General features: G+C 42.2%; 1 protein-coding gene across 8 annotated transcripts in view; it reads left to right on the top strand.

Annotated features, from left to right (window-relative positions):
• TNS1 (tensin 1) overlaps window positions 1-18923 on the top strand; it is a 606988-nt gene that overhangs the window by 568961 nt on the left and 19104 nt on the right. For all 8 annotated transcript variants that reach the window (XM_033945996.1, XM_033945995.1, XM_033945994.1 and 5 more), the window contains 3 exons: window positions 4399-4530; window positions 5172-5264; window positions 11739-11816. In XM_033945996.1, coding sequence (XP_033801887.1) covers window positions 4399-4530; window positions 5172-5264; window positions 11739-11816 — 303 coding nt within the window. The remainder of the gene's footprint in view (window positions 1-4398; window positions 4531-5171; window positions 5265-11738; window positions 11817-18923) is intronic.

Genomic DNA, 18923 nt, shown 5'->3' with positions numbered 1-18923 from the left:
AAATGGTGCATGGTCTTAGAAACATAGAAACATAGAAACATAGAAAATGACATCAGAAAAGGGCCACGGCCCATCAAGTCTGCCCACTCTAATGACCCACCCCCCTAATTTCTTCCATGAAGAGATCCCACACGCTTATCCCATTTTTTTCTTAAAATCTGGCACGCTGCTGGCCTCGATTACCTGCAGTGGAAGATCATTCCAATGATCAACCACCCTTTCGGTGAAGAAATACTTCCTAGTGTCGCCATGAAGTTTCCCACCCCTGATTTTCAACGGATGTCCTCTTGTTACCGTCAAAGTCATAGCCAGATCACAAGGTGATGTCATCAAATGTAGTATACAGTGATTATCATAAGTAATAAAGTGCAAAAATATTAAAAAGTGCATATTATAAGCACTCAAGGAGAAATTCTAAAACTGGTGCTTACCTAAAATAACATCGTACTTCTAGACCGCATAACCATAAGTTCAACGTGGTTTACAAAAGATTACAAATAAAAATGACAAAAGGAAACACAGTAGAACTATTCAACCAAATTCTTTGAAATGAGATAAGTTTTCAATTGGGTTCTGAAATGTTGATAAGAACAAGATGTAAGCCCTACCAGTGCCTACCTTAATTGAAGAACTGGCCAAAACCAGTAAGGTTGACGTGCCTACTGGTGCATAAATAAAAGGTACCAAAATTGCACCTACATAGGCACTTTCGGACACTGAACGCCAAAGTAGGCGTGGCCAATGCTGGAAGTGGCATTAGATGGCCTAAAACATCTATGTAGGTACAAGTCATGCAAAAATAGGCCCCAGAAACCTAGGCCCAGAAAACCCTGGCCTACATTTCCTATCTTTCGTGTAGGTGCAATTCTGAAACTGGTGCCGAGATGAGTGATTAGCAGCTGTTTTTAAGGCAGCTGCCGATATCGGCACTGATTACAGAATCCGGCTTGTCAAGGTCGGATTCTATAAACGGCGCGCTGTAAGTTAGGCGGTGAGAGGTACCCTAACGCCACCTAACTTAATTGTTTGAATTGGGCTTTAATCAGTGCAGTAGTTGACTGTGCCGTTAAAAACCAATTAAAAGCTTGTTTAAAAAAGAGTAAATGCTGGGAGGCACCTACCAATGAGGGCGACTGAATTGTGTCTACAGCAAAGAGTCTAGTGGCACCTAAGGTCAAAAATAGGCGTGGTTATGGGTGAAGACGACCTTGGCTGTCGTGATTTTCAAAATAATTTAGGCGTCTGCAATGGAGGCCAGTAAAACCCTGGCCTACGTTGCAGACGCCTAAGTTCTGTGATAGGCGCCATTAGCTGCGATTCTTAAAACAGTGCCTAGAATTAGCGCTCTCATGTTTCATGTTTATTAAAATTTGATGCAAACGCTTATAACGCAGTTTCAAAGCGAATCACTGATAGAAAATACGTTACTTTTTAAAAAATTTTTTATTGAATTTATTAATAAACCATACAAATGGGGTAATAAGAACATTTCACACATATGTTAACAAAAAAAATTGACAGACTTACAAAAAAAAACAATTTTTGTGAAAGATAACATTGAAGGGTCAAACAATGTGAAGGGGCTAAAAGCAGAAGCAGCTATGTTAAAAAAAAAAAAAAGACCTATAAAAATAGGTTTGACTGGTGAATTTTAGTTGCCGAAAGCATCTGTAAAAAGAAACGTTTTCAAAAACCTTTTAAACTTATCTAGAGTGGGTTCTCCTCTAATATATCCGGGCAAAGAATTGCATAATTGAGGTGCAGCTATTGAGAATATTTCTGTTTGTCTCGTGCTGATGACTTTAAGAGATGGTACCAAAAAAAGGTTTCGGTCAGAGGACCGCAGATGGAGAGTATAAGGGATCAGTAACCTGTCCAAAAAGGTAGGCAGATTAGATTGGCGGATCTTGAATGAAAGTAATGCTATTTTATAGGTAATACGATGGGGTATTGGCAACCAATGTGCATTTTATACTATGTTTTGTGTATGTTAGTGTATGTTAAGGGAATAGACTTAGTGGATAAGGACAGGTTGTTCACCCTCTCCAAGGTAGGGAGAACGAGAGGGCACTCTCTAAAGTTGAAAGGGGATAGATTCCGTACAAATGTAAGGAAGTTCTTCTTCAACCTGAGAATGGTGGAAAACTGGAACGCTCTTCCGGAGGCTGTTATAGGGGGAAACACCCTCCAGGGATTCAAGACAAAGTAGATAAAGACAGGTTGTTCACTCTCTCCAAGGTAGAGAGAACGAGAGGGCACTCTAAAGTTGAAAGGGGATAGATTCCGTACAAACGTAAGGAAGTTCTTCTTCACCCAGAGAGTGAAGGAGAGCTGAATCGCTCTTCCAGAGGCTGTTATAGGGGGAAACACCCTCCAGGGATTCAAGACAAAGTTAGACAAGTTCCTGCTGAACCGGAACGTACGCAGGTAGGGCTAGTCTCAGGGCACTGGTCTTTGACCAGAGGGCCGCCGCTTGAGCGGACTGCTGGGCACGATGGACCACTGGTCTGACCCAGCAGCGGCAATTGTTATGTTCTTATGTACAGAATTTTAAATAATAGAGCCTAATCTGTATTAACAGTGTTAATACTTTAGTATCAGTCTCCAAAAACCAAAATCAGTAAATACTGTAAATCAAGACAATTTCACAGTCAGCACATCATTAAGTAAAGACAAAGATATAACACTCACCGAAACTGAGAGTACAAAATGAGCAAAACGCAATAGCAAAGTACTCAATTTAGTAGAGAATTTAATGATCATTTGTGTCAGTTAAAATAATACCTACATGTCCTACTGTACTATGAACTGGTCTAAAAATGAAACAAATTTGAAAAAAAAAAACCCACAAATCAGTTTCTTCATCAAATCGTCTGGTATTTTTTTCACCCCCCACTAGCTCCCAAGTTTTGGGGATCCGTTCAAACCATTTTGGTGGAGCGTGTCCTTTTTCCAAAATCTGGCTGCTATGGTCTTCACGGCCAACAAGAAACTCTGGACTGAATGTTTGAGTCTTCCTGGACTTGCTGCCTTGTATATCTGACCCCAGTAGGCAAAATGAAATCTGTGGCAAAATACATCCCCAAAGTGTCCATTCTAAAAATCTGTCTAAACTTTTATGCCTGAGTGGTAACATTGTCGGAAATGGTCAAAGAAGGTTCCCATCTTTCCACATTTCTGCTATCAAAGAAGCATTGGCAAATTCTCTTTGGAATAATACGTAACCTCTTTAATATTTTAATAGGAGCGATTAACAAACTTAAGGAAAGGGAACAATTGAAGGTATAACTTCAGATTCCTAACCAAAAAGAATGAAAGTCCCAGAGTTCCTGTCGTCTTTTGATGTATCTATGAAGTAGGACAAAACCAAAATCAGCTAAGTTCTCATACTGAGAACCTGGGGAACCTGGTTCATTTCACATTACAGCTCCTTATGACTCTGGGCAAATCACCTAACCCTCCATAACCCCAGGTACAGACCTTAGATTTGAGCCCACTAGAGACAGAGTAAGGCGCTGCTGAAAAGTTCTCAGCCCAACCAAAAAGAGAATGATGTGGAGCCATAAAACCTACACGTTATTCCACACTTTTTGTTTCAATGAGGCACAAGTATAGGGAAACCAAGCCATTGTGACATCACCGATGAGGATGACTCTTAGGCATTGGTGGAATGAGGCATTATGACATCACAATACGAGGGGTCGCTGAAAAGTTTTCAGCCCGACCAAGAAGAGAAGGATTTGAAACTAACAAGTTATTCCACACTTCTCTTGACATTTTTCATTTTAATGATATGAAATGAACCAAAAAAGTGTTGAGAAGTGTGGAATAACTTGTAAGTTTCATGGCTCCACATCATTCTCTTCTTGTTTGAGCTGAGACCTTTTCAATGACCCCTTGTATATAGTGTACAGGTATATATAAACCACTTTGGTTTTACCCACAAAGAGGTGGTATATATCTTTTTTTTTTTTTTTACCCATTATTGAAACCTTAAAACCATGGATCCAAATAGGAAGCCTTTAAACATATCAAAGCTGCCTCATTTTTGGTAAATTTCTGTACCGAAGGAGACAAGGCATTATTAATTGTTCATACCTCTTGGTTCTATATGGGGTTTTTATTTTTCTGAATAGAAGCTCTGAAGCGCTTCTCTCTTTAAAACATTAGCAAGGATAGACTAATTTCAGTAGGAAGTCATTGGCTTCTTTCAAATGGCTGAAGGTTTAAGTGACATCTGAAGGAGGGATATCAACACCTTTTGTACACATTGAATAATCTTCATATTATTCCTAGAAAGATATCCTGGCCTGCAGAGGGCAGTGTTTCTTCAAAGACTGATATAGGTACAAGCTCTCAATTTGCAAATAAGGGTTTTTGATGCATTTTTCTCTCCAGCTATCGCGTTACTGAAGGATAGAGACCCTGGGTCTTTTATCATCAGGGACAGCCATTCTTTCCGTGGAGCATATGGGCTGGCCATGAAGGTCGCTACACCCCCACCCACCATTGCTGGGCAGAACAAGAAAGGTACCGTTACTTTGACTTTCTAGTCATCGTGCAATATATTTAAATAAACCTAGAGTTACCAGACATCTGGATTTTTCTAGACATGTCCTCTTTAAAGGACTGTCTGGTAGTCTGGACGAGTTTTCTAAACCCAGCACTTTGTCCCAGTTTTGAAAAGTGATGGGCGCTCAGGACTGCATCTGGAGGGCCTCGGCGCATGTGACGGGATGATGTCACATGCATATGCACATACCTATGATGTCATCGTGTGGCATCTGCGTATGCGCCAGTGCCCTCCAGATGCAGCCCCGAAGAGATGAAGTTTGTGTGGGTCCGGGGTTGGGGGGACGAATGGGGCGGGGCTGTGGGCGGACTGGAGGCGGGGCCTCTTTTTGACGTAGAAATCTGGTAATCCTAATTCGGCCTCCTCCTTGACTAGTGCAGTCAGCAGAAAATACCCACACATCATGCTTTCCTATTTGTTCCTTTCTGCTCTGCTAAGAGGATGTTTGTTTTGCTAACAGCACAAAATGGTTCCCAGAAATCTACCAATTGAGTTTCCCCTACAGGTTGAATGTACAGCGTTGAGTACGCCTTTCAGCAGATAAGATGACTTTAATAAATCCTGTGTAATAAAGCCATATCCTGTTTTCTTTCTTTAGGAGATGCAACCACTGAGCTGGTGAGGCACTTTTTGATAGAGACAAGCCCCAAGGGTGTGAAGCTAAAAGGATGTCCCAACGAGCCCTACTTTGGTAAGTGCCCGAGCAGACTTCGTTGTTTGGGAATGCTACCACCTGTAAGTGGGAATATAGAATTTCTCCAGTGTTAGAGAGGACATGCCAAGGTTAGCTTCTGCAAAGTAATCTCTAAGTTGAAAAAGTTCGGTGAATGATAATGGCAGTAACAAGGGAACCAATACTCAGCTGCCCTGGAGGCCATTCTAAGTTAGGCATTAATGCTTAACTCAATATGCTTGTTCAGCATTGCTGTATGGCACTGAATATACGGATAGGAAGCAATTCTGTAACTGAGTGCCGCTATTTAGGCCATGGGAGGGGCCTTTGGTATCTGACCAGTTGGAATCTTAGGCCACTCCCAGAATGCACTGGGAAGGAGGTCTAAATCTCTGGTTGGCCCAGGTGCCTAAGGCCCCTTCTATGTGAGGGGCCTTAGGCACCTGGGCCAATCAGAGCCATAGGCTCCTCCCCAGTGCATCTCAGAATGCACTGGGAAGGGGAAGGCCCGCCATTTTGGAAGAGGCGAACCTGCTGGCCAGGGGGAATGGGCACCCTCTTTCTGGCCATCTCCTAAGGGTACGGGAGGGGGTTCAGGAGGTGTCAGTGGAGATGTTGGGGTGTGAGGGAGTTGCCAGTGGAGATGTTGGGGTGTGAGGGAATGTTGGGGAATGTCAGGTGAGTGTTGGGGAGGTGTTGAGGAGTGATGGGTGGGTGTTAGGGAATGTCTGGGGTTTGGGGGATTGACAGGGCTGGCAGCAGGAGGGAGTGGGCATTCCTCCTGCCATGGACAATGTTGGGCGGGGGTTCAGGGGTGGCGGCAGGATGAATTGGGCAGGGAAAGGGGGCAGGGAAAGGGGGTGTTTTGCAATTTTTTGGCCTAAAAATCCTGGTTTATATTCAAATATATATGGTAAATGCTACTGTGCTGCCTCCCTCTGGCTAAAATCTGGACTTAAATCTCATGAGAAAAAGCCACCATGATTTTGCAATTATTATTGTAAGTCTGCAGCCTGGCAGTGGGTAATGAGGCACATAATTGATTCTCCAGCTTCTAGGAGGCAGGGCAAGAGTACTTTTATTACAGAAAGCCAGAAAGAGGTAGCTTAATAAAAAATGTAAGTCATGCTTGCTGCTCCCTGCCCTCCGTGTGAGGCTGCTGAGCCCCCTGCTTGACTGGGTCCCCAAACTGTAGGGGTTGCTTAGATAGATGACACTAAAACGGGAAGCCCTAGGCCCAGGTGGACCTTTAGGATGGCTGCCAGTCATGTTTGTTTAAAAGCAGATAATTAAAAAAAATACATGTACAATTCAATTAGCAGTTAAAGCAAACCAAATAATTAGATTTCCATGATTATCTTCAGATAGGGTTACCAGATTTTTTATTGAAAAACAGAGGATGTGTGGCCAGCCCCATTCTGCCCTCAGCCCTGCCCTGTTTCACCCACAGCCACACCCTTTTCTGTCCCCCAACCCTGGCCCCACACAAATCGCATCTCCGGGGCCGTGTCTGGAGGGCATCCACGCATGTGCAGATGCCCTCCAGACGTGGCCCCGAGCTCAACGCTTTGCAAAACCCACACAAATTTCTGGGTTTTGAAAAGCCCTCCAGACGCCTGGACAGTCCTCTGAAAAGAGGACATGTCCGGATAAATCCGGACATCGGTAACCCTATCTTCAGAGCCACATGCAGATTTCACACTGATACACGTAGGAAGCAGTTTTCAAAACCGTGCAAGTAGCTGCTATATTTCATAGGTGTTTCTACCCCTAGGTTTACACCAGTTCTCGAAAGATAAGTATCCATATATTGAAAATGGCCTAGTGGAAAAGTATATGCAGAGATTTGCATCTGCTTCCTCTACAGATCCCCTTTTCTCTAAAAAAGAAATATGCAGAACAGCAAACGTTGTTACCTCCCACAATCCAACCCCAACTCTGAGCCCACATACTTTCGACACAGTGAAAAATTTGTACATTGTTGATTCCCAGCCATATTTTCTGTTCACACAGGGAGGGAAGTTTTCATACAGCCGATTTAGCCAGATGTCAACTTCTAAAAATTACTTTCCTTACGCACGAATACAGAACAGATGAAGGGCTGATCTACAGAGCCCTGAGCAGGTGACACACTGATATACAGTATGGAACGCCGATTATCCAGACTAACCTCAGGAGAAAAATCCGGATGATTGGACATTAATTTATTTTTTTTTGTTGTTTTAATAATTGTTAATAAAAAATACCTTCAGCACACCTTCCCCCCCCCAACAAAAAATGCAGCATTCACCCTCCCTCCTCAAACAGGCACCACCAACCCCCTCTCGGACCCAGAGGAAAGACCCCCCCAGGCCTACCTTGTTTCCCTGGTGGTCTAGCGGCTCCTGCCCATGCTCTGTCAGTGATGACAATAGATGACTCATAGCCTCGCGAGACTGCTTCTGGAAGTCTCGTCAGATATTTTTGTCACTGACTGACAGAAGGAGGGAAGGAGGGGGGTTCAGGAAGGGAGGGGGAAAGCTGCCTTTTCTTCTCGAGGGGGGTGCGGTTGCAATGAAGGTATTTTTTGTATTAACAATAATTAAAACCAAAGAAAAATATGAATGTCCAATCATTGGTAGGGGAAAGTCTCCCAGTTTGGGGGGAGGTGGGGGGGGGGGTTCTGAGCTGGGCTGATGACCTCCAAAGCAATCTGGATAATTGGAGTTGGGATAATTGAGATCCACTGTAAGTGAAGCATAAATCCAGCATAAGAAGGTGATAATCAGACTCAGAGACAAAATTATAAAACCGAATTGAAATCCACGTACAAGGCAGTTAAATTCTGTATGATAAAAGAAAGACCTATGGGTAGGAGCATTTGTTTATCCAAGCCTTAGGTCAGCTAAGCATACCCAAATACAAATACCTTCTTATAGATGAGTGGTGGGAAATCCAGGGTCCCAAAGTTTTTGTGCACTGGAGAATGAAGGGCCTTTACTTTCAGCAAGTAGGAAGAAAACCCCAGTTCTTCCCAGAATTGACCTTCCTCTGGTGGTCTTAAGAGGAATGTGAGTCCCAGCCCTGCGTCTTGGTTCCAGTCCAAGCTACATGTGTTCAACACAATGATTAATCCTTTGTTGTCACACCCCAAGGGTGTGAAAGAGCCAGGGAACATGTAAGCACGGACTCCTCCCTTCCGGGGCAAAGGGCAACATGAGATCTGGGGGTTGTACATGAAGAATTTCTAACAGGAGTAAAAAAATAAAAAAGTTGCTTCCTGCTGGGACATGACACATGTTTCAGACAGAGTGTGAGACAAATAGTCCAAGAACTTAATATCCCATCCTTGAAGATAATTGGCGCTCGTCGTAGCCTTATTTTTTTCAGTTACTGCCCCTTTAATCTGGAACTCTCTCCCTCTATACCAGGGATCTCAAAGTCCCTCCTCGAGGGCCGCAATCCAGTCAGGTTTTCAGGATTTCCCCAATGAATCTGCACTGAAAGCAGTGCATGCACCTAGATCTCATGCATATTCATTGGGGAAATCCTGAAAACCCGACTGGATTGCGGCTCTCAAGGAGGGACTTTGAGACCCCTGCTCTATACCTAAGAGCTGAACAAAACTTGCAAAAATTCAAAAGCAGTCTAAAGTGTTTGCTCTTTAAAGATGCCAATAACTGATAACTATAAATGTATCTACTCCAGCAATTTTTAACTTTTTCCCATCTCCTATTGTATTTTCCTTCTATGTATTCTTTCTATAAAAATTGTGGTTCTTCCTCCGTTTTCCCATTGTTCGTGCATGTCCAATAATTAGTTTATGTATGTCTAATAAGTTGAAATGTTTATCATCCAGCTATTTTTAAATATTTTGTACAACGCTTTATACTCCTGGATAAGCATTTAATCAAAAACTTAAATAAAGATAAAGATAACTGTATCCAGATTTATCAACATCTCAGGGAAACTCTTCCAATCAGAATTACTTCCAGCAGTTTTTCATTGTTGCTTTCTATAAGGGGTCCACACTGAGCCCATGGTCGGGAGAGACTGGTAAGCCACTTCCAGCTGTGGGCTGAACATAAGAATAGCCTTACTGAGTCAGAACAATGGTCCATCAAGCCCCCAGTAGCCCGTTCTCAAGGTGGCCAATCCAGGTCCCTAATACCTGTCCAAAACCCAAACTGTCTAGAATCCCAAAGAGTAGCAACCTTCCATACAGAATCTCAAAGAACAGCAAGATTTCGGAATCCCAAAGAGTAACAAGATTCTAGAACCCTAAAGAGAAGCAACATTCCATACAGAATCTCAAAGAATAGCAAGATTCTGGAATCCCAGAGTAACAAGATTCTAGAACCCCAAAGAGAAGCAACATTCCATACAGAATCTCAAAGAATAGCAAGATTCTGGAATCCCGGACAATAACCAGATTCTAGAACCCCAAAGAATAGCAACATTCCATGCAGAATCTCAAAGAACAGCAAGATTCCGGAATCCCAGAGAGTAGCAACAAGCAGTAGCTTTCCCCATGTCTTAATAACAGACTATGGACTTTTCCTCCAGGAATTTGTCCAAACTTTTCTTAGACTTAACTGAATTCAGTTACTGTTTATGCTTGGGGGAGGGAGGGATTGGGGGGGGGGTGCAGTATGCTACTGGCGTCACTGCTAGCTGGAAGCTTTTCAAAACCCAGACAAAGTGCTGGGTTATGAAAAGCCATCCGGACCTCCGGACATGTCCTCAAAAAGGGTGGCATGTCCGTGGAAATCCAGACGTCTAGTAACCCTACCTAAATCAAATAAGGGTTTCCAGAAAACGAGCCGCTGAAAAAATGGCCCAGTGTACTTTGATGGAAAAAGGATTTGCAGCTTCTGTAGCACAGAAACTTACATAGAATGAAATCTAATATTTAGTGACTTAAAGCTTTCAGACTGCTTTGCTCCATTTTCTACTCTTCCAAATCCCCTAAATGCCCCACCCTTCCAAGAAAACTATCCCCAGCAACTGGCACACCACCTTGCCCCCACAAGTCTATGGTTGGTGTAACTGCAGGGTGTAGAATGATGTAAGGTGTGCTGATACCGGGTTCCATTCGGATTTTATAACAGAATCATGGCATCGGGATACCTAAATGCTCGATTATTGAATTGCCTCCATACCGTAGAAAATATACCTATAGGAAACTTCTTATTTCTGTACTCAAAAAAAGGCTTTTAAAATGGCCCACTTATAGGACAATTTGTAATGGTATTTTCCTGAGCTAAATAGGCTGGGTTGGAGTTCATAGTGTCCACATTTAGCTGCTTTATTTTATATCATTTTATTGAAGGAATCAAATATCTATAATAATAAAACCCTAAGTGTGCATGCGCACTCTTACTTGCATGTCTGTGGCTGCAGGAGTGCGCATGCGCGCTTAGGGTTCTTTTTTTCCTGTAAGACAGTTCGTCTTAAAGGAGGGGGAGAAGGAAAGGGGGGGCTGCTTTGGGGGGGAGGGGTGTGCTGGGAGGCTGACAGCTTTGCTTGGGGGAGGGGAGACAGAAGGGGGCCACGGAGAGACAGTCAGGGAGGAACTGGAGGGAGAGGGAAAGGGGGCTGCTTTCTAGCACCCGTTAATGTAACGGGCTTAAACACTAGTATATATATATATATATAATAAAATAAAACAAGAAGATATTCATTACAACTTCATTCACAATTATAATATATCCATACATATTTCTATCATTCCTCCAAAATATATTTCCATAAGACTTAATTTATTCTTCTGTACACCCCCCCCTGTTCTCTTCCTCCCCCCATTCCTTTTATTACCAATTATAACATTGTATTGAATGAATTAAACAAATATACCATTCAAATATTTCCAAACAAATTACAATCTTCCCCCCTATTCCCTCCCCTCCCCCTGAATAGAAGGTGACACCAATTACCAGATGTTGGAATGCAATGATTGTTTCCAAAGCTTCAATGTAAAACATTAAGAATCATACTTCGTGCTCTAGAGGAAAGATTTTGAATATAGGGGTCCCATATTTTCAAAAAGAGATGAGTTCATCTAGGAAATCTATGAACCTCCCAAACCTCCAACAAAATGAAACGATGGAGTTGATTCCTCCAATGCCAAAAACCAGGAGGATCTTTCTGTAATCAATATTGCAAAATATATTTATGACCAATCATGCATGCCTTTTGAAATAAAAGGCATCTACCTTGTCCAAATACCCCACAAGCAACAAGAATAACACAGTGAGTGGGAGATGTTCTGTAGGGTATGATGAGATTCGGGAAGTAAAGCACACTTGTAGAGTGACCTTTGCAAATATGTGCATATCTCCTTTCCCACGCTCCTTTTGTCCACAAAAGAGGAGATGCACAAACCAAAACGTGGCACAGATTTTCTTGGAAAAGTAGCTATTAGGTTTAATTTTGCACTGAGACAACCTACTGAAATTCTTTCCCTTGTAGGATTCATCTCTTTCTTCTCATGCGGGTTTTCCTTTCTTGCAGGCTGTCTCTCAGCTCTGGTGTACCAACACTCCATAACTCCGCTGGCCCTACCCTGCAAGTTGGTTGTTCCCAGCCGAGGTAAGAGCTTAATTTTGCAGGTGGCCCTGTTGTCAGATTAAGGAGCAGCAGCTGACAGCAAGCCCTTGTGTGGTATGTCTTGGATGGCGCTTTCTGGAATCTACCATTCTGTGGACATTTGAGTTGACTTTCGAACCTGCTGCGCGTCAATAGTAGGGGTGGAGGAGAGGCAGAGGTTAGCAGGGAGTTCATAGCAGATTTGGACTCTGGCTTAGGAGTGAGATACATTACCTTCCCTCCCCCCCCTTTTACTAAACAGCAATAGCAGTTATTAGGGCAGGGAGCCTCGCTGAATGCTCCGCGCTGCCCCCAATGCTCATAGGAGCTCTTTGAGCGTCGGGAGCAGCGTGGCTCCCTGCGCTAATAACAACTATTGCGGTTTAGTAAAAGGAGGGGGGTTAGTGCAGGGGTGGGCAACTCTGGTCATTGAGGGCCGGAATCCAGTCGGGTTTTCAGAATTTCCGCAATGAATATGCATGAGATCTATTTGCATACCCTGCTTTCAATCCCTGATCTAGCCCTAAGTTCTTTATCTGCTAGGCCAGGGATGTCAAAGTCCCTCCTCGAGGGCCGCAATCCAGTCGGGTTTTCAGGATTTCCCCAATGAATATGCATGAGATCTATTTGCTTGCCCTGCTTTCATTGCATATTCATTGGGGAAATCTTGAAAACCCGACTGGATTCCGGCCCTCGAGGACCAGAGTTGCCCACCCTTGGGCTAGTGTCATGACAGGCATGAAACTTGGATTCAGGAGAACGAGTGTTGACCCTTTGTTCCTTGTTAAAAAACCTTTCTTAAAATATGTTCGCCAACCATGAAATAGGCCAGTTGTCCATCATAAAAGTACAAGCCACTCTATTATCATATGATGCATTTATTTAGATTTATATCCCGTCCTCCCAGAAAGCTCACGATGAGTTACAAGAGAACATACAGTTTCAATAAACAGTGGGGAACCTATCTACATTTCAGGGTTAAAAAATCAGGGCTGAAAAAACCCATTTGGGTGATATTCTATTTTAAAAAAGTGCCCTGTATTCTTTAATTACACATGTAAATTTGAAGAACACTTCTGATCCACCCATGACCTTCCTATTTCAATACAACACAATACAATACAATTTCTTATATCCCACAATTTTCAACAAGGAATCATTGTGGCTTACAGCAAGAAGGGTCGGCGGCCATTTTGTTGGGCTGAAGAGGAGCTGGTTCGTCCAGTGGGTGGGTCTTGGTTGTTGGGCGGCAGTGTTGCAACGATGATCATGGGGAAAGGAAGGAAAGAAGGTGGTCGCTTTCCTCCTTCCCCGCCCTGGAGTTGGATCCGGCGGTTGGTGAACGGTCAGCAGCCCTTTTATTGGGCTGAAGAGTTGCTGGTTCGTCCCCCTTTTTGGTTCAGCGTGTAAATTTTAGATGTCACAATGAAAGCAGCGCATGCAAATAGATCTCATGGATTGCGACACCCCTGCTCTATATAGATGGAATTGTGGTTAGTTCCACTAGTAGGGATCTTTGAGGCAGTCATGTAATCATCCTTGAATTTGGTTTTAAGTGCAAGCCACTTTTTGGGGTGAATATTTTGAGAATAGTCCAGCCGGTTTGAGAGTTTACTTGGGTTGAATATGTCTGGACAAGGATGAAAATGAAGAAGAATTGTTGGCTTATCTGCTATATTTCTTTGTTGTTGTTTAATTCTACCAGACTAATCCAGAATCCATTACAGACTGATCGTCTCTTCTGTCTACATACTGCATCGTTGCATGGATTCAGTTCATATTTGAAGTGTTCTAATGGGAAAGGTTTCCATGTGAAGATGGAAAGTGGCACCTTCATAAATCATTCGTGAAATACTGCGTTCATTTCTTACAAATCTGCAGTTCAAATACCATCTGCATCTGATCTGATGCATTTTCGCTAACAATGGAGAATCATGTGTAATATATTCAAATTACAATTTTAAAGCTCCAGCAGGAAACACCACCATTTGCCTAAAATAGCCTTCAAAATGACAGGCAATGAGAGAAGACCAGCCTTCGATGCAATTCTTCCCGTCGACTCGAAAATGAAGATGGACTGTGCTCAGATGGTTCTTCCCTCCGAGGGCATTGCTGTATCAAGTCCTACTCTCATTCTGACATCTAGTGGCCAATCCAGAAAGTTCTGGAAATAGAAAGAGCCCAAGCCTACGCGACAGGGGGTCAAAATTGATTCTGCAACCTGTGCTTCCAGACTGCACAAGTAGAAACCAGTGGCGTAGCAAAACAGTTTTGGGTGGGCCTGAGCCCTCCCCTCACTCAAAATATAAACCTTACCAGCCAAACCTCAACAGCCAAAGAAAGCAGTCAAAACTCCCTTTTACCAAGCTTGGCAGTCAGCGGCAGCAGCAGCATGCCAATGCCACCAATACCCACGTGTGTTCAGCAGTCAACGTCAGCAGCTGAGCAACACTGTTGCTAACTGATGAGCTTGATAAAAGGTGGTTCTGACTGCCTCCGTAGGAGGTTCTCGACCGGTAGAACTTGGGGGATCCCCCACCAGCTACAGCAAGGATCATAGGAGCCAACTTTTCAAAATGATTGGAGGTGCTCAAGCTCCGCCCCAGACTCCACCCAAGCTCCACCCCTGACTCCACCCCATAATAATAGTACTAATTGTAATGCCATTTTTTCCATTCATTTATACACACAATATAATTGTATTAATAATACACAGTATGGCTCTTCTCAGTATTCATTCCTACCTTGGTCACACATGCAGAGCACAGATAAATGCTATGCAAATGCAGGAACACAAACTAAAAGTCCTAATATACACAAACAAATCCCGAAGATGCCAGACTCTTCATGCAGTACAACCCCAGAGAAATAGAAATAAATGCATTTCTTCCTGACCTCATCTGGAGTATTGCGTTCAATTCTGGTCTCCTTATCTCAAGAAAGATATAGTGGTACTAGAAAAGGTTCAAAGAAGAGCGACCAAGATGGTAAAGGGGGTGGAACTCTTCTCGTATGAGGAAAGACTAAAGAGGTTAGGGCTCTTCAGCCTGGTAAAGAGACGGCTGAGGGGAGATGATTGAAATCTACAAAATCCTGAGTGTAGTAAAACGGGAACAAGTGGATCAATTTTTCACTCCGTCAAAATTACAAAGACTAGGGAGACACTCGATGAAGTTACAGGGAAATACTTATAAAATCAATAGGAGGAATTTTTTTTTCACTCAGAGAATAGTTAAGTTCTGGAATGCGTTACCATAGGTTATGGTAAGAGCGGATAGTGTAGCTGGTTTTAAGAAAGGTTTGGACAAGTTTCTGGAGGAAAAGTCCATAATCTGTTATTGAGAAAGATATGGGGGAAGCCACTGTTTGCCCTGGATCGGTAGCATGGAATGTTGCTACTCTTTGGGATTCTAGAATCTTGTTACTCTCTGGGATTCCGGAAGCTTGCTATTTTTTGAGATTCTGTATGGAATGTTGCTACTCTTTGGGATTCTAGAATCTTGTTACTCTCTGGGATTCCGGAATCTTGCTGTTCTTTAAGATTCTGTATGGAATGTTGCTACTCTTTGGGATTCTAGAATCTTGTTACTCTCTGGGATTCTGGAATCTTGCTATTTTTTGAGATTCTGTATGGAATGTTGCTACTCTTTGGGATTCTAGAATCTTGTTACTCTCTGGGATTCCGGAATCTTGCTGTTCTTTAAGATTCTGTATGGAATGTTGCTACTCTTTGGGATTCTAGAATCTTGTTACTCTCTGGGATTCTGGAATCTTGCTGTTCTTTAAGATTCTGTATGGAATGTTGCTACTCTCTGGGATTCTAGAATCTTGTTACTCTCTGGTATTCCGGAATCTTGCTGTTCTTTAAGATTCTGTATGGAATGTTGCTACTCTTTGGGATTCTAGAATCTTGTTACTCTCTGGGATTCCGGAATCTTGCTGTTCTTTAAGATTCTGTATGAAATGTTGCTACTCTTTGGGATTCTAGAATGTTGTTACTCTCTGGGTTTCCGGAATCTTACTATTCTTTCAGATTTTGTATGGAATCTTGCTGTTCTTTAAGATTCTGTAAGGAATGTTGCTACTCTCTGGGGTTCTAGAATCTTGTTACTCTCTGGGACTCCGGAATCTTGCTGTTCTTTAAGATTCTGTATGGAATGTTGCTACTCTTTGGGATTCTAGAATCTTGTTACTCTCTGGGATTCCGGAATCTTGCTGTTCTTTAAGATTCTGTATGGAATGTTGCTACTCTTTGGGATTCTAGAATCTTGTTACTCTCTGGGATTCCGGAATCTTAATGTTCTTTAAGATTCTGTATGGAATGTTGCTACTCTTTGGGATTCTAGAATCTTGTTACTCTCTGGGATTCCGGAATCTTGCTGTTCTTTAAGATTCTGTATGGAATGTTGCTACTTTTTGGGGTTCTAGAATCTTGTTACTCTCTGGGATTCCGGAATCTTGCTGTTCTTTAAGATTCTGTATGGAATGTTGATACTTTTTGGGATTCTAGAATCTTGTTACTTTCTGGGATTCCGGAATCTTGCTATTCTTTGAGATTCTGTATGGAATGTTGCTACTCTTTGGGATTCTAGAATCTTGTTACTCTCTGGGATTCCGGAATCTTGCTGTTCTTTAAGATTCTGTATGGAATGTTGCTACTCTTTGGGATTCTAGAATCTTGTTATTCTCTGGGATTCCGGAATCTTGCTGTTCTTTAAGATTCTGTATGGAATGTTGCTACTCTGGGATTCTAGAATCTTGTTACTCTCTGGGATTCCGGAATCTTGCTGTTCTTTAAGATTCTGTATGGAATGTTGCTACTCTTTGGGATTCTAGAATCTTGTTACTCTCTGGGATTCCGGAATCTTGCTGTTCTTTAAGATTCTGTATGGAATGTTGCTACTCTGGGATTCTAGAATCTTGTAACTCTCTGGGATTCCGGAATCTTGCTGTTCTTTAAGATTCTGTATGGAATGTTGCTACTCTTTGGGATTCTAGAATCTTGTTACTCTCTGAGATTCCGGAATCTTGCTGTTCTTTAAGATTCTGTATGGAATGTTGCTACTCTTTGGGATTCTAGAATCTTGTTACTCTCTGGGATTCCGGAGTCTTGCTGTTCTTTAAGATTCTGTATGGAATGTTGCTACTCTTTGGGATTCTAGAATCTTGTTACTCTCTGGGATTCCGGAATCTTGCTGTTCTTTAAGATTCTGTATGGAATGTTGCTACTCTTTGGGATTCTAGAATCTTGTTACTCTCTGGGATTCCGGAATCTTGCTGTTCTTTAAGATTCTGTATGGAATGTTGCTACTCTCTGGGGTTCTAGAATCTTGTTACTCTCTGGGATTCCGGAATCTTGCTGTTCTTTAAGATTCTGTATGGAATGTTGCTACTCTTTGGGATTCTAGAATCTTGTTACTCTCTGGGATTCCGGAATCTTGCTATTCTTTCAGATTTTGTATGGAATCTTGCTACTCTTTGGGATTCTAGAATCTTGTTACTCTCTGGGATTCCGGAATCTTGCTATTTTTTGAGATTCTGTATGGAATGTTGCTACTCTTTGGGATTCTAGAATCTTGTTACTCTCTGGATTTCCGGAATCTTGCTGTTCTTTAAGATTCTGTATGGAATGTTGCTACTCTGGGATTCTAGAATCTTGTTACTCTCTGGGATTCCGGAATCTTGCTGTTCTTTAAGATTCTGTATGGAATGTTGCTACTCTTTGGGATTCTAGAATCTTGTTACTCTCTGGGATTCCGGAATCTTGCTTTTCTTTAAGATTCTGTATGGAATGTTGCTACTCTTTGGGATTCTAGAATCTTGTTACTCTCTGGGATTCCGGAATCTTGCTGTCCTTTAAGATTCTGTATGGAATGTTGCTACTCTCTGGGATTCTAGAATCTTGTTACTCTCTGGGATTCCGGAATCTTGCTATTCTTTGAGATTCTGTATGGAATGTTGCTACTCTCTGGGGTTCTAGAATCTTGTTACTCTCTGGGATTCCGGAATCTTGCTGTTCTTTAAGATTCTGTATGGAATGTTGCTACTCTTTGGGATTCTAGAATCTTGTTACTCTCTGGGATTCCGGAATCTTGCTATTTTTTGAGATTCTGTATGGAATGTTGCTGCTCTTAGGGATTCTAGAATGTTGTTACTCTCTGGGATTCCGGAATCTTGCTGTTCTTTAAGATTCTGTATGGAATGTTGCTACTCTTTGGGATTCTAGAATCTTGTTACTCTCTGGGATTCCAGAATCTTGGTGTTCTTTAAGATTCTGTATGGAATGTTGCTACTCTTTGGGATTCTAGAATCTTGTTACTCTCTGGGATTCCGGAATCTTGCTGTTCTTTAAGATTCTGTATGGAATGTTGCTACTCTTTGGGATTCTAGAATCTTGTTACTCTCTGGGATTCCGGAATCTTGCTATTCTTTCAGATTTTGTATGGAATGTTGCTACTCTTTGGGATTCTAGAATCTTGTTACTCTCTGGGATTCCGGAATCTTGCTTTTCTTTAAGATTCTGTATGGAATGTTGCTACTCTTTGGGATTCTAGAATCTTGTTACTCTCTGGGATTCCGGAATCTTGCTGTTCTTTAAGATTCTGTATGGAATGTTGCTACTCTTTGGGATTCTAGAATCTTGTTACTCTCTGGGATTCCGGAATCTTGCAGTTTTTTAAGATTCTGTATGGAATGTTGCTACTCTCTTGGATTCTAGAATCTTGTTACTCACTGGGATTCCGGAATCTTGCTATTCTTTGAGATTCTGTATGGAATGTTGCTACTCTCTGGGGTTCTAGAATCTTGTTACTCTCTGGGATTCCGGAATCTTGCTGTTCTTTAAGATTCTGTATGGAATGTTGCTACTCTTTGGGATTCTAGAATCTTGTTACTCTCTGGGATTCCGGAATCTTGGTGTTCTTTAAGATTCTGTATGGAATGTTGCTACTCTCTGGGATTCTAGAATCTTGTTACTCTCTGGGATTCCGGAATCTTGCTATTCTTTCAGATTTTGTATGGAATCTTGCTACTCTTTGGGATTCTAGAATCTTGTTACTCTCTGGGATTCCGGAATCTTGTTGTTCTTTAAGATTCTGTATGGAATGTTGC

Source organism: Geotrypetes seraphini, chromosome 5 (assembly GCF_902459505.1).
Source record: "Geotrypetes seraphini chromosome 5, aGeoSer1.1, whole genome shotgun sequence".
Taxonomy (NCBI): Eukaryota; Metazoa; Chordata; class Amphibia; order Gymnophiona; family Dermophiidae; genus Geotrypetes; species Geotrypetes seraphini.
Note: the sequence above shows the minus strand (reverse complement) of the source record. Positions and strands in the feature narration are given on the sequence as shown.